Genomic DNA, 12,720 nt, shown 5'->3' with positions numbered 1-12,720 from the left:
ATCTTTGTTGTGCTGAATCATGCCGTAAGAGTCTTAACTTTTCACTTATAGGCTACATGGATAATATAAAAATATAAAGTAGTCTGAACGTCAGACAGACATGTCCTTTTCTAAAACCAGAGTAGTCTACAAATAATGTCTGCATCATAAAATTCATGACTTTAATTAAAGCTGTCAAATTACAGGCTATACTTAGCCCAATATTTGTGCTTAATATTGTGTTTTATTGGTGTCCCAAAACTCTTTGAATACACGAAGGCCTACGAGGAGCACAAGAAAGTTGCAGGTAGACTAAAAAGTTACACAGAGAGAGCTCGTTTGTTGGCACTGGCTTGAAATCACACGTTCACCAGGACAGATAGAGAGAGGGAGACTGACATAGTGAGGAGGGAGAGAGAGAAAGTGAGGAAGAGAGGGAGCGAGAGAGAGAGAGAGAGAGAGAGACTCGCGGTCAAATTGAGCTTTATCTATAGCGGTGGGTCACTTTATAAGAGCCATTTGGAGCCAGAGACGCCCGGAGCGCGCAGGAGCCGTAGTCATTGACAAATCATAATAAGAGCAGCAGTCATTGCCACAGAGCACATTGCTCCACACAGGGAAGAAAAAACACGCTCAGACACGGAAGAGAAGTGAGTGAGAGGGAGGCTGAGTGAGGCACGGACGGCAAGACACACAGTTGAACTTTTACTGTGTGCGGGATCATTCAAATAAAAAAGGCTCAAAAGTGAAACTCAAGAGGCCGGAAAAGTGTTGGAGAACATGCCGCGGGTAGTCCCTGACCAGAGGAGCAAGTTTGAGAATGAGGAGTTTTTCCGCAAGTTGAGCAGGGAGTGTGAGGTGAGTGTGAGTCTGTTGCTGCACTGGGTCCATTCTGTTAGACGGCGGAAATAGAGGCAGGGGCTCTTGAGAGGGTGAGAGCATGCTGGGTCGAAGTAGTCATTCATTTTTCTATCTTCAATATTGGAGAACATGTACAGTTGAATCAGATCCTCAGAAGAGTAAAAGACTGGGAGACTAAGTTGTCTTCATTGTATTTCTGTTCATGTGAATTTGAGAGAAATCCATTTTACCTGTGCCAATGAAGTCCTTGTTTTATACTTTGCCCTGTTATTTTTGTTCATTTACTGAGCCTGTGAATCTTACAGTTAATATTCTCTTATTACTTTTCCCCTATTTCAATGGATGTTGTAGAGTTTCTGATGAAGAACAGAGACAAGGAATAATGCCTTCTGCATGAAATCAAAATTCCTGTGGTTCACCTTTAAATTGCAGCCTTCTGGTGCAAATGAGCGTCACCACTCACTGTCCTGTTTCTATAGTGTTTTCTGCTCTAAATCAATCACACAATGTAATCAGAGTACATTATTACATACGTGAATAGCCAGTGGAAGTGTTATTTAAAGTCCATTTTGTTTTTGCTGTAGATTAAATATACTGGGTTCAGAGACAGGCCGCATGAGGAGAGACAAGCCCGCTTCCAGAACGCCTGCAGGGATGGACGGTCAGAAGTAGTAAGTACAAGACTAAATACATTCCCTTATTATTGTAAAACAAAAGGGAATGTGGCGATAATTTTTTATTATTCTGTGACACAAAGAGAAAGTGTCAGTGTTTATGTGTTTGTGGGGATGTGAAGCTCTTGCATTTTTCAGATGCACACTGAGACAGACATGATAAAAAGACAGACCACATGTCCTCTCTAGATTTTTATGAAGCAGATGTTTGGTTCAATTAAACAGCACACTGAAAGAATCATATGAAAGAAACTTTAAAACCCTCTGCAGCAGCCAGCGTTCATCGCAGTGCCATCAGCTCACTCTGCGCAGCAGTTCACTGTAGAGACACACACCCATCTTGCGTGTGCCAGTGTTTTGATGCGTTTCTGCACCAGGAAGCAGACATGTTATCAGGCATGCAGACCTAGCAGGCTTAACTTCACTCACAGACTCATGAATTCTTCCCTTTATATTCTGCAGCTGCAGTCATCTTTGTCTCAGCATGAACCCACACATTTGAACATGCAGGCACTTTATGGTCACAGGCAGGGCTGTAATTTGGGGCCTAATTGGTCACCTAAAGTAAATATCACCTATCATATCTGATCTTACTGTGTATACTGTAGTGGAAACATGGAGTGGATATACACAAAGGGAGCAGCAGAAAATAAACATCTGTATAATGATGAATCATCCAAGCAGCGCTGCTGTAAATACCATCCTCAGAATGTTTCATTTCTGTTTAAAGATGGAACAATACATTTTTAGTAGATAAATCTGCAGCTATTTTGATAATAGTTTCATTGTTAATGTAATTTTCTCCAGCATTCCCTGCTTTTCTGTCTTGTGTGGTGAATATCTGGGTTAAGCTGTGGTTGAACTACACTAACTTAAAGACTTGGGTGTAGGATGCATCTTTTTCACTTGTTTCTGACATTTTATTGACTAAAGAATTGAAAAAAGAACTGACAAAGTAATTGATAATCCAAATAATCATGTAATTGTTATTTTATTTTTATTGCTTATTCAGGTGTAGTTGCAGTGTTGTGTTGAACTGCAGTTAACCAAGTGTTTGTCTTCATTTTCTTACTCGAGGTAGCATGTTAATGGATAGTTGTTGCAGTCAGAGATCATTTGTGGCAACAGTGTCACAGCTGATAAGTGTAAGTTGGCCGAATGTGTCTCCTTCCATTCCCAAACCACACTCCTCTCCAGCCACGTCTTCAATATATACCCAGTTTTGAGATGCCTCTCAAAAGCATGGGCACACACTTACTGAACTCCTTTGTCTTATGAACAGATCACAATGTAAAGTGTCCTGCATTTGTATAGACCTTCACACTGTTACTGAAGTATGTAAATGTTTTCAGCTAATTTTATTTAAAGGTGCATTTACTAAGATTTTACACACTGTCTGATAAATCAAATAAAATGAGACAGAATGTGAAGTCCCTCCTGTCTCTGTGTGTCCCTCCTGGAGCTCACGCTGTCAGTGTGGTCTGAGTTTCTCTAGACCCTAATGGCTACAAAGGGATTAGGTGGAGTAGCTTTAAAAGTAAAAGTGCCCACTCTTTATGCAAAATGTTCTCTGTCATAGCTGTATTTTTATACTATTGGATTCTTAATACTCATGCACATTTATGTTGGGTGGTTTAACAGTGCATCATATTTTATATGCTCATTACACTGTAGGTTTTTAAAAGCAACCATATACAACGAGACAAATGAGTAAAAAGTACACTATTTCCTTCTGAACTATAGTGAGTAGAAATATATACCAGAAAATGAAAATATTCAACTAACACTAAACTAAATGTCAGAATTACACTTAAGCACAGTACATACTGTTGTTAGACTCCACCACTGCTGAAAAGTAGCATTTGGACGTCAGAGTAATAACACATCATGTTTATTGGCTGCTGAGAAGTTTTCTTCAAACATACAACTCAACTCGTTTGACCTTAGTTTCTTCTTTCAAACACTGCTGCATGTAGCATTTGTGATGGGCAGTTTATAACTTTAAAGAAAGTCAGGACGTGTGCATGTTTTCACACTTAACTTGTGAAGTCTGTTTTAAACGTCCTACATCACGTCGTCAACAGAAGGTGAAATCAGATGAAAAAGCCGTCAGGCTTCTGGCACCAAACCAGGGCAGCTTTTGCAGTCTGTCATCCTTGAGGTGTTTTTCACAAACATGCTGTCATCATCATGGCTGGAGTGAGGGGGTGGCATCTAGTTTTACCATCTTTTAGTGGGACATGATGTGTCCGCCTGTCTTCACTGTATTTATAAGCCTCCCCTGCTGTGAGAATTGATGACCATGGTTTTAACGGTTTGACAGTAGCTGTGACATCATGTTGCTGATTTATCTGTTGGTCAGGCGCAGCTCAACACCTCCTGCTATTTTCACGGTCAGTGTGAAGAACTACCGGACACAATCAGGCTATCGAGGATCGTGTTTTATAGATGAGATGAGATCTTTAAACATGTACTACCTTACTTTGTATTGAAAGAATTTTCATGGCTGAATTCCAGACAGCAACTAAAATAATGTCTAATAATCTAACTTCCTCAAAAAAGTATCAACTGGTATTTTGTTAAACATAGTATTTGTTCAGTGTTTTACATTTTAAATGAATAAAAGATGTGTAACTGCATGGTGTAACAGATAATGATAAAGATAGCTACTGTATATTAAACTATTAGAAAATGAACATAAGATATGTAAAATAAAATTACATGCCCCTTTTCTGCCCTATTTTTACAATAATGTAAAAATGCAAATAAAGCATCGGTGTATTTCTGGGAATTCCGACAAGTCACACACACGCGCAGTGACTGTTAAATGTTTAGGATTCTTCTGATAAATGCGACAATAGTTCTAAGTAGATTATCTTCAGCTCAGCTCATTAGAGATGAGTCTCTTTCTAAACTGCTATTGATTTGCTTGCTGCCTGGTCTGTCTCTCTCTCTTCCCACTCTTCTCCCATCTCTCTCTTTCTGTCCCCTCACCTCCTTTCATTTCACTTCCTTTGCTCTTTTGGCCTGAGTTTCTTGTCTTTACCACTGTTATCCAGTTTCCCTTTTTTCTTTTCCTCCTTTGTCTCAGTTTTCCTCCATCTCTTCCCTCGCTCTGCCCGTCCCCTTCCCTCGTTTTTTTCCAGCAGTAGTAGGCAGCAAATTAGTATCAGATGGTTGTAATCCAATACTTGAGATGCAGCAGAAATGATGACTTGATGTTCTTTGAGGTATCATTTCTGTATTTGTGTCTGTGTGTGTGTGAGAGAGACATTTTTTATTTTTGTATGTCCATGTACACCGTTTTCAGCTTTCTCTTCCCTCCATTTCTTTCCTCTGTCCTTCTGCTCTTTCATTCAGGGTTTCTCTCTTGTTCTTTCTGATGAGGGACAGATTTGACAGGGTGCATAATTCATATGCTTCCAGCTCAGTCGCAGCCCTAATGACCTTAGTATCGATCTGCCTTAGCAAACATATCACACACACCCACAAATACAACAGACACACACACACACACACAAACACAGATAGGCATTAAAACAGACATTTTCTAACTTGATTTATCTGCCGATCGGTAATTCATTGCTTTCTGACTGCAACAGAGAAATGCATTTTATTGATTTTCATTTTATCTATGTTTCTCTGTGCATGCATATGTGTGTGTGTGTGTGTGTGTGTGTGTGTGTGTGTGTTTATCTTAAGAGCAATTTCTCCCATTAGAGCAAGCCATTTTATGGAAATCAAAAAAATGTGGAAAGCTACAGTATGATGTGATTACACAGTATGTTTGTGAGGAGAGCAGGCCAGCGGTTCACTTTGGGCTTTTGTTCTGAGAGGAGAGCGGTTACACCAAGAAGAAATACAGAGAGGTGATGGGTGGGCTGGTGGGTTGAGGAAATGATAAAAAAACAAATCTGATGCAGTCTATCAAATAAAGCATTTAAACTTATCCAAAAATTCTGTTGTTTAAGATATGCAAAAACTCTCTGGAAACATTTTTATGAAACCATGATATTAAAATCAGCATTTCATAATCTTGCAGAGGAACATCCTCAAATCTGCATTATTGTTAGTTAGGGCCACTCTTAAAATGTACTTTCAGAAATCAGTGAGAAACAGATTAATTGGTTTGTTGATCAACAAATTATCTTATCTCCATCTATTTAGCTAATTAACAGATGCCAAATAATCTTCTCCACTGTGAGGATTTGCTGCTTTTCTTAGTACTGTTAATTGAAGAAGTATATGTGTCGGACTGTTGGTCCGTTAGAAATGTCACTTTGGGAAATTGATGGAAATTTGTTGCTGTTTTTTAACAGTTTTTTAGACTAAACAATTAATTCATCCTCAGTGATGTGTTTTGCAGTTATGCAGCTTATCCTTTTTAGCTCCTCTCTGCCTGGTAAGAAGCCCTGTCCTTACACAGTGTGAAGTCACTGATACATTTGTACTCCCTTGGCCTAAGTTCGAATAGTTGAGTGACGTCTCTTGAGGGATTTTCTCAGACTTGTCAAAGTTCCTCTACAATCACAGAAAAACATGTAATAGTTTTTACAGGCTGTTTAACCTTATCCTTAACAGTAAAGTGACGTGTAAAATCAGTGCAGTGTCGATCTAATACTGAATAAAGTGGAGTGTGAAAGGGTTACTGGTAGAACTGACTCAAGAAATCACACCCTGTTTTGCAGCTTTATATGGTACTTGTCCAGCATGAAACACAAAGAGCTGGAATAAATGAATGGCTGGTGAGCAGCTATAGACCCAGATGTCATTTTCAGAGGTTGGTGGAGACCAAACAGGAACAAACATTTGAGTGAATTTCAGACTTTAGTCTATCTCATGGCCAGAGTAAGATGGTCATGTTGCTCTACATGTGCAGCTAATATATTAGCCAAAACCATTTTATTAATATGCAGCTCCCTTTTTTTTTCTTGAAGATCATCGTTCACAACTGATTTAATGTTCCCTCTCTCTTTCTCTTCCCAGGCCTTTGTCGCTACAGGTACCAACCTTTCTCTCCAGTTCTTTCCAGCCAATCTGCATGGAGATCAGAGGCAGGTTCCTACAAGGGAGTATGTTGACTTTGAGAGAGAGACAGGAAAGGTAGGACAAAAGAAAGATATCCACCTGCCTCCTCACACACACACACACACACACACACACACATTTTGCTCTGTTGCTTTTCAGCTGTTGTTGGTTATATGGATTATACTGTAAGGTCTAAGTTGTAGGAGCCAGACTGGCAACATTGAAAACTAAATCCGTTTTCTGATAAATTGTGTTCACAATGCCCTGTCTGCCATCCATACAACTGCTGACTAAATCTCTTAATTCAACATCAGTTGGATTCAGAAAACCTCTTTTTCTTTATTTCATGCTTGAATCGTGTGTTTTTCATCCTGCGTCACTGTCACACATGACAATGTGAAACTTTTACAGAAAAAATGCCATTTGCAGAAACGCGCACCTCTGTCTGCTTTTCCTACTGTATTTCTGTTCTTCTTAATTTCATGAAATGAAAATTGCATTCTCGAAACTAACAGCAAACCAAAAACAAAATTGAATTTTTGACTACAAATGGTGTGTTTTCTTTTCCTAAACATGTAGCTGGGTTTACAGTGCGTGTACAGTATGCGCACGTCTAAGACATACATTGTTTTTTCAAGTCGACCTGACTGAATACTGACGATTCTGGGTGTCAGGTTGAGCACAGATCCACAAAGACAAATGAAAGGGATCAGTTTATTAGCACCCTGTTGTGCAAAACTGAAGCTTTAAACAAGTGTATGCTGGGAAATGATCACTCCTGCAGTGTTTTTACAACACTGCCCGCTGTCTCGCACCATCCGCCGTACATGCTGCACAGTGTGGTTGCCCTGGTCACAGAGGTGAAATCCCTGCTGAGCTTTTTGTCACACAACAGTAAGTGGATGAGAAACTGTGCCTGCTTCATAAAGCCCCTGCCCATTTAAGATCAAATTCAAAGTTAAAGAACTTTAACAGCTCCAAAGATGTTTGTTTGTTTGCTGCTGTTGCCAAGGTGATATCCACTGTACAGTACAGCAGTGCTGCTGCTGTGTTTACGTGTATGTTAATTGTCTCCCCTGGTGCTAAACCTGGACTCCTGTGTGTGTGTGTGTGTGTGTGTGTGTTTGACTTTGTGTCAGAAGGTCCTCCACGGACACTAGCCAGCTGAAATGAATGCCGACTGGCGGCTCATTAAAAATGCATTCTGGGGAATCGATGGACCTCCGTGCCCTGAGGCTGACAGACTAATCTCACACAGTTAATTATTTAACACAAGTGCCCAGATGGCTGGGAAGAACACACAACTGTGTGTGTGTGCTTTTGTTGATGGCTGCTGGGTATTTTGCACAAGTTTCTGATGGGGCGTGTGTGTGCATGTGTAGCCTTGTTTATATATACTTTTGGGGAAGAAACTGTGAGAGTGCACCCCCAACTAATTTGTTAAACTATATAAAGATGCTGTGGTGTAAGGTTAAAGGAAGTGTTGACTGTGGTTAAGCTTAGGGTGGGCATTAAGGTTAGTCAAGTAGCAGTTCTGTTTATGGTTAGGACAAGTGTGCTGGAAATCTATGAAGTCTATGTGCGGACCCTGTAAGTGACAATTGCAAGTGTGTGTGTGTGTGTGTGTGTGTGTGTGTATGTGTGTGTGCGTGTGTGTGTAAGATAATATCCTTTTCTTTGTCACCTCAGTGGTGCTCACAGATCTATGAAGTTTTAATGAGTCCAAGAGCTGTCAACGTACGGCAGTTTCACAGTTGTTCTGTATAACTGAAACCAAGCACACACACATACTCAGACACAGCCACACACACACATCTGAGGATCCAAATAAACCTGCTGACAGTCTGCTTATTTCATCCATATTCATCTTTTGAACTAAAAAAGTTATTCTCTAGCAGCTGAGTAACTCAGAATATGTGACTCTAGCTTACTGAAATACTCTTTTCATGCAGCGCCAACAAAAACACAAGTATAAGGTTTCAGTCTGTACTTTTATGCAGTATTCCTTTATATTTGACTTGTATAAAAAGACAGAATATGGTTTCCTGAGTGTTCTGTAAAAAGAAACATTGTTTGGAAGAAAATGGACAATTTTACTCAACTCCAATTCAGAGCCTTTAATTGTGAACTGCGTGTACAGTTTCTGCAGTGTTGCTCTAGCATTGTTTCATACACACCCCAAAGTTAACACACACCACCTCCCGATCCCTCCGGACCTCCCTGTAGAATACAACTGTCAAGGCCAATGCAGAGATCTTGTGTACGTTGCAACTTCTTCTCTTAATTACTGTCACAGCTAAACCACACACAGACACACACACACACACACACACAAATGTCTGATGTATGGGGAGAGTTATCTCTTGCAATAAACAGTATATTGCAGATTGTTATTGCTCACAAAATATTAAGTAGAATCTAGAACTGTTGAACTTTTTTCTCATGTATTGCTTTTCTGCCTACACAACATGAAACATTAATGGTTAAAGGTAGCACTGGACATAAATGTGAATAAAGAGGCAAATATTCTAAAAACCTCTTCAGCATTTAGTCAGGGTAGACAGGGAAAAAAGTTCATTGTAGACATATAGAATAGGCTGAGGCAGTGCCTCAAGAACTACGGTTCAGACTGCAGAGCCAGGTTACTGTCTTTGCCTCTCTTGTCTGTATTTTGTATTACTTGATTTTAGGTTTAAGGTTAGAATTTAGGATTAGGTTAGGGTTAAGGTAAAGGGCTAGGAATTTCATTATGACGACAAGCATCCTCACAAAGATAGCTGTACAAACAACAGTGCATGTGTTTGAGAAACAGATTTTAAAAAAAGAGTAGAAGCATAGGCTCTTGTCGTTGATTGGTTGGTTAATAGGAGCCAGCTGTGGGTGAAGTTAATTTTAGCATTAGCAGCTAACTTGCTAGCTAGCGTGGCCTAGACATGACTTACATCAGTAGATGGCTTAGCAGCAGCCTTAGCAGCATTATGCAGCTGTAGAGCATTGTTTTAGTGTTTTGTAGCTGAATTTACTGCATATAACTGTTCCCACAGTAACAAAAGGTGGCAAGCCCTGCATTTGTTTTCAAAGTCTCTCCTCTTGGTAGGTGTGTGACTAATGTGTTACACGTTAAAAGTCAGGTATGTGTCTGATAACCAGACTGGCAGAATTTAGGCCATTGTTGGTAAAAAAAAATTATATTTGATAGAACTATTCAAAATCAAGACAGTGTTTTTATGGCTGCAGCCTTTAGTCAAATGGAAATATTCAACCTCTCGTGTATCGTTTTAATTCAACTTGGAATATTTAAGGTTGAAGTTGTGGCGATCTAATAACATATATGATTCATTTTTAAAAATTGAAAGTGAATAATAAGTCAATATATAATGTTTAAAGTTACTTATAGTCAGCCTATATTGTTTACTTGCCTTTTGCTATTGCCATACATAAGGATATGTACATACACATTGAGAGCCGCTGTACCAGAGTCAAATTCCTCATGTGTCCAACACACCTGGCCAATAAAGCTGATTCAGATTCAGATTCAGTGATTTTACATTCGCTGCATCCACACAATGTAATTGGCTGACCGTAAAATAAAACCAAGCAGATGGACATAACCAACCGCTCACATGATCATACTGAATATAATGAAGCATATGTATTTTTGTGTATTAAGCCAATGAGTGCCTAAACTGATTTACAGATGAGTCTAAAACTGTGAACAGGACAGGATACATGTGCATGTACCAACATTCAACAATGCACATTACAGTGATCTTTAAAGGATAGAAGATTGTTCCCATTTTATACTTTTAAGAATTATAACTATTAGTGAAGCATTTTCATAAGTGAACTTGTTATGATATTTTCTGAAATTGTTACTTGGTTTTAAACATAGGACACTCCTCTTGTTGGTAAAAGGGTTTCAATTCCCTGGTTGATTAATTCAGTGATCAGTCACCAATTTGAATTTTTTCATATTGTCAAGGCATTCCTTCCCTTCATTTATTCAAGAGTTTTCTTTGCACTTCTTGTGCCCTTTGGTAAAACAGATTCCAGCCTTTCCTTCTTCCTGTCCGACACACGTTCCTTTAAGTTTGCCTAATCACCTTCAGTGTGTGTGTGTGTGTGTGTGTGTTTGTGTGAATGCAACACGTGCAAAACATTTTATTTCCTTCACATTTTCACAAGGAATGCTGGACTTTAGAATAGGTGTTGCTGTCTTGCTTTTCCAGCCTGGGTGGAACCCTGAAGTTTTAAAGACAACTATGATCAAAATAAGTTGGAAGTGTACTGCTGGTGAAACATTAAAGTGATTACGGTGACAGCAGTTACTCCTCATTTTCATTATGGTCCCATTACATTTTCACCAACATGCCAGGATGAAGAGGCTGAGTTTTCTTGCCACAATGTTTCTGGAGCATGAAAGCACATGGAACCGATGAAGAGTTGGTGTGGAAACTGGAAATTGGCTCCAGCACAGGCCGCTTGCTGGTGGAAAAAATCATATCTGAGGATGTAACTTTGGATGAAGCTGAAACCACAGAAATTACCCGTGTAAGATTCAGTGGCTATTTCTTTGTTGGTGTGTAACAGTGAGTGTGTTTGCACACTGCCCCTGCATGCTGATGAGATGTGGCGCCAGACTGATTGCTAAGCCTTACACACAGATATATGCATGTCTGCACACAAAAAAATGCAAACATATAAATAAGCAAAATTTAAAACAGAGAGAAGAAAGAGACAAAGAGAGATGGGTGGTTTTGGGGGGAGAAACTAAGCAGAGATGAGAGATATGAGAAGCATATAAGTACAGGCTGTCAGGGATGAGCCAGTGCAAACACCAAATCTAGGATGCAGAACACTTTCATTCCTTCTCAACCTTAGCTATTTCTTTGATATGTACAATGTTTTGCTGTAATAAGAGTGTTGTGAATCATGAGTTTTGTTTGAAAGACACTCTTGCCTATGAACAAGCAAACCTACTGAACACCAGCTTACTCAGCTATTTATACATATGGAGTTCACACACCTCAATGTTAATGTTAACCTGATGTAATAGATTTTGTTGTCAGGTCCGTTCGGCGCGGCCTGCCTCTCTTCCTCCTTTCTCTCTCTCGACCTGCGGGATCTGCACCTCAGCTGTGTTACATTCGGTAATTAGTTACTCGTGTGTCGGTGTGCACAGCTGGATTTCCTGCTCCTTTACTTAAACCTCTGGCAGACGCTCCGTCTTCGCCGGAGCATTAGTTCAAAGTTCAAAGTGTTTGTTTGTCATATGCACAGTTAGGAAACGTGTTTTCCTGTACAATGAAATTTTTAGGGAGGGAGAAGGCAGAGTTTGTCTTGTTCTACAGAGCAACTGTTTCAGCAGATAATGCCAAGAAACCCTGACAGGGAAAGGGGATGAGAGGGAGAAGGTGGAAACAAGGAGGCAAAAGAATGTGCTTTTCTGGGCTTGCAATCATTCCTACTCTTTGCCTTCTTCTGCTCGTATCTTTGAAAGAGAACAAGAGAGAGAGAGCTTGAAGCTAATAATCATATTAAACACCCAACCAACACTAGAAAATAAACAAGCAGATGAATGTAATTTCATCACAGTAGTAGTTTAATAACAAAAGAAACTATATGCCACTGTTGTAAAACTCAGGCTCTGAGCGGGAGGAAATTAGCCTCTGGCACAAACAAGTACAGTATTAGTAGGGTATTTAGAACATGAAAACAAAATGCCACACACAGTTTGTCTTCTCACATAGGACTACCTAATGCAACAGCACAGTGTCACCAATAACCACAATAAATATGGCCTAGAGGCATGGGTTTCCTGTGGTTTCATATGGCTTAGTTACTGACCACTGCATTAGAGCTAACCATTTTACAACAATCGATTTTTTAAATTAATTTTCCATTTATTTGTGTGTCACACTGAACATTTCTTTAGTGCTCAAAGTTAACCCACATGGATCTGAGCACAGGCCGTTGTAAGATAGTTACAGCGACTGTAAATGCATGACGAGGAAGTTCACAAAATCCTCCTGACAGCACCGATGCTGCTTATGTTCTGCCTCATGTCCCCTATCATCTCCTTTGTGATGATCGTGTTGAAGCTGAGATTATTGTCCTTGCACCATGACACCAGACCAGCCACCTCCCTCCTGTAGGCTGCTTCATCCCCGCCAGTGAT

At 39.8% G+C, this 12,720-nt stretch overlaps 1 protein-coding gene across 4 annotated transcripts in view; it reads left to right on the top strand.

Annotated features, from left to right (window-relative positions):
- The first annotated feature begins 425 nt into the window (after positions 1–425).
- The window catches only part of cbfb (core-binding factor subunit beta), a 40,566-nt gene continuing 28,271 nt past the window's right edge, over positions 426–12,720 (top strand). For all 4 annotated transcript variants that reach the window (XM_020604409.1, XM_020604408.1, XM_020604410.1 and 1 more), the window contains exons 1-3: positions 426–837; positions 1,425–1,511; positions 6,501–6,617. In XM_020604409.1, coding sequence (XP_020460065.1) covers positions 760–837; positions 1,425–1,511; positions 6,501–6,617 — 282 coding nt within the window. In that variant the 5' untranslated portion in view covers positions 426–759. The remainder of the gene's footprint in view (positions 838–1,424; positions 1,512–6,500; positions 6,618–12,720) is intronic.

This window comes from Monopterus albus, unplaced genomic scaffold (assembly GCF_001952655.1).
Source record: "Monopterus albus unplaced genomic scaffold, M_albus_1.0 scaffold65.1, whole genome shotgun sequence".
In the NCBI taxonomy this organism is placed as follows: domain Eukaryota; kingdom Metazoa; phylum Chordata; class Actinopteri; order Synbranchiformes; family Synbranchidae; genus Monopterus; species Monopterus albus.
Note: the sequence above shows the minus strand (reverse complement) of the source record. Positions and strands in the feature narration are given on the sequence as shown.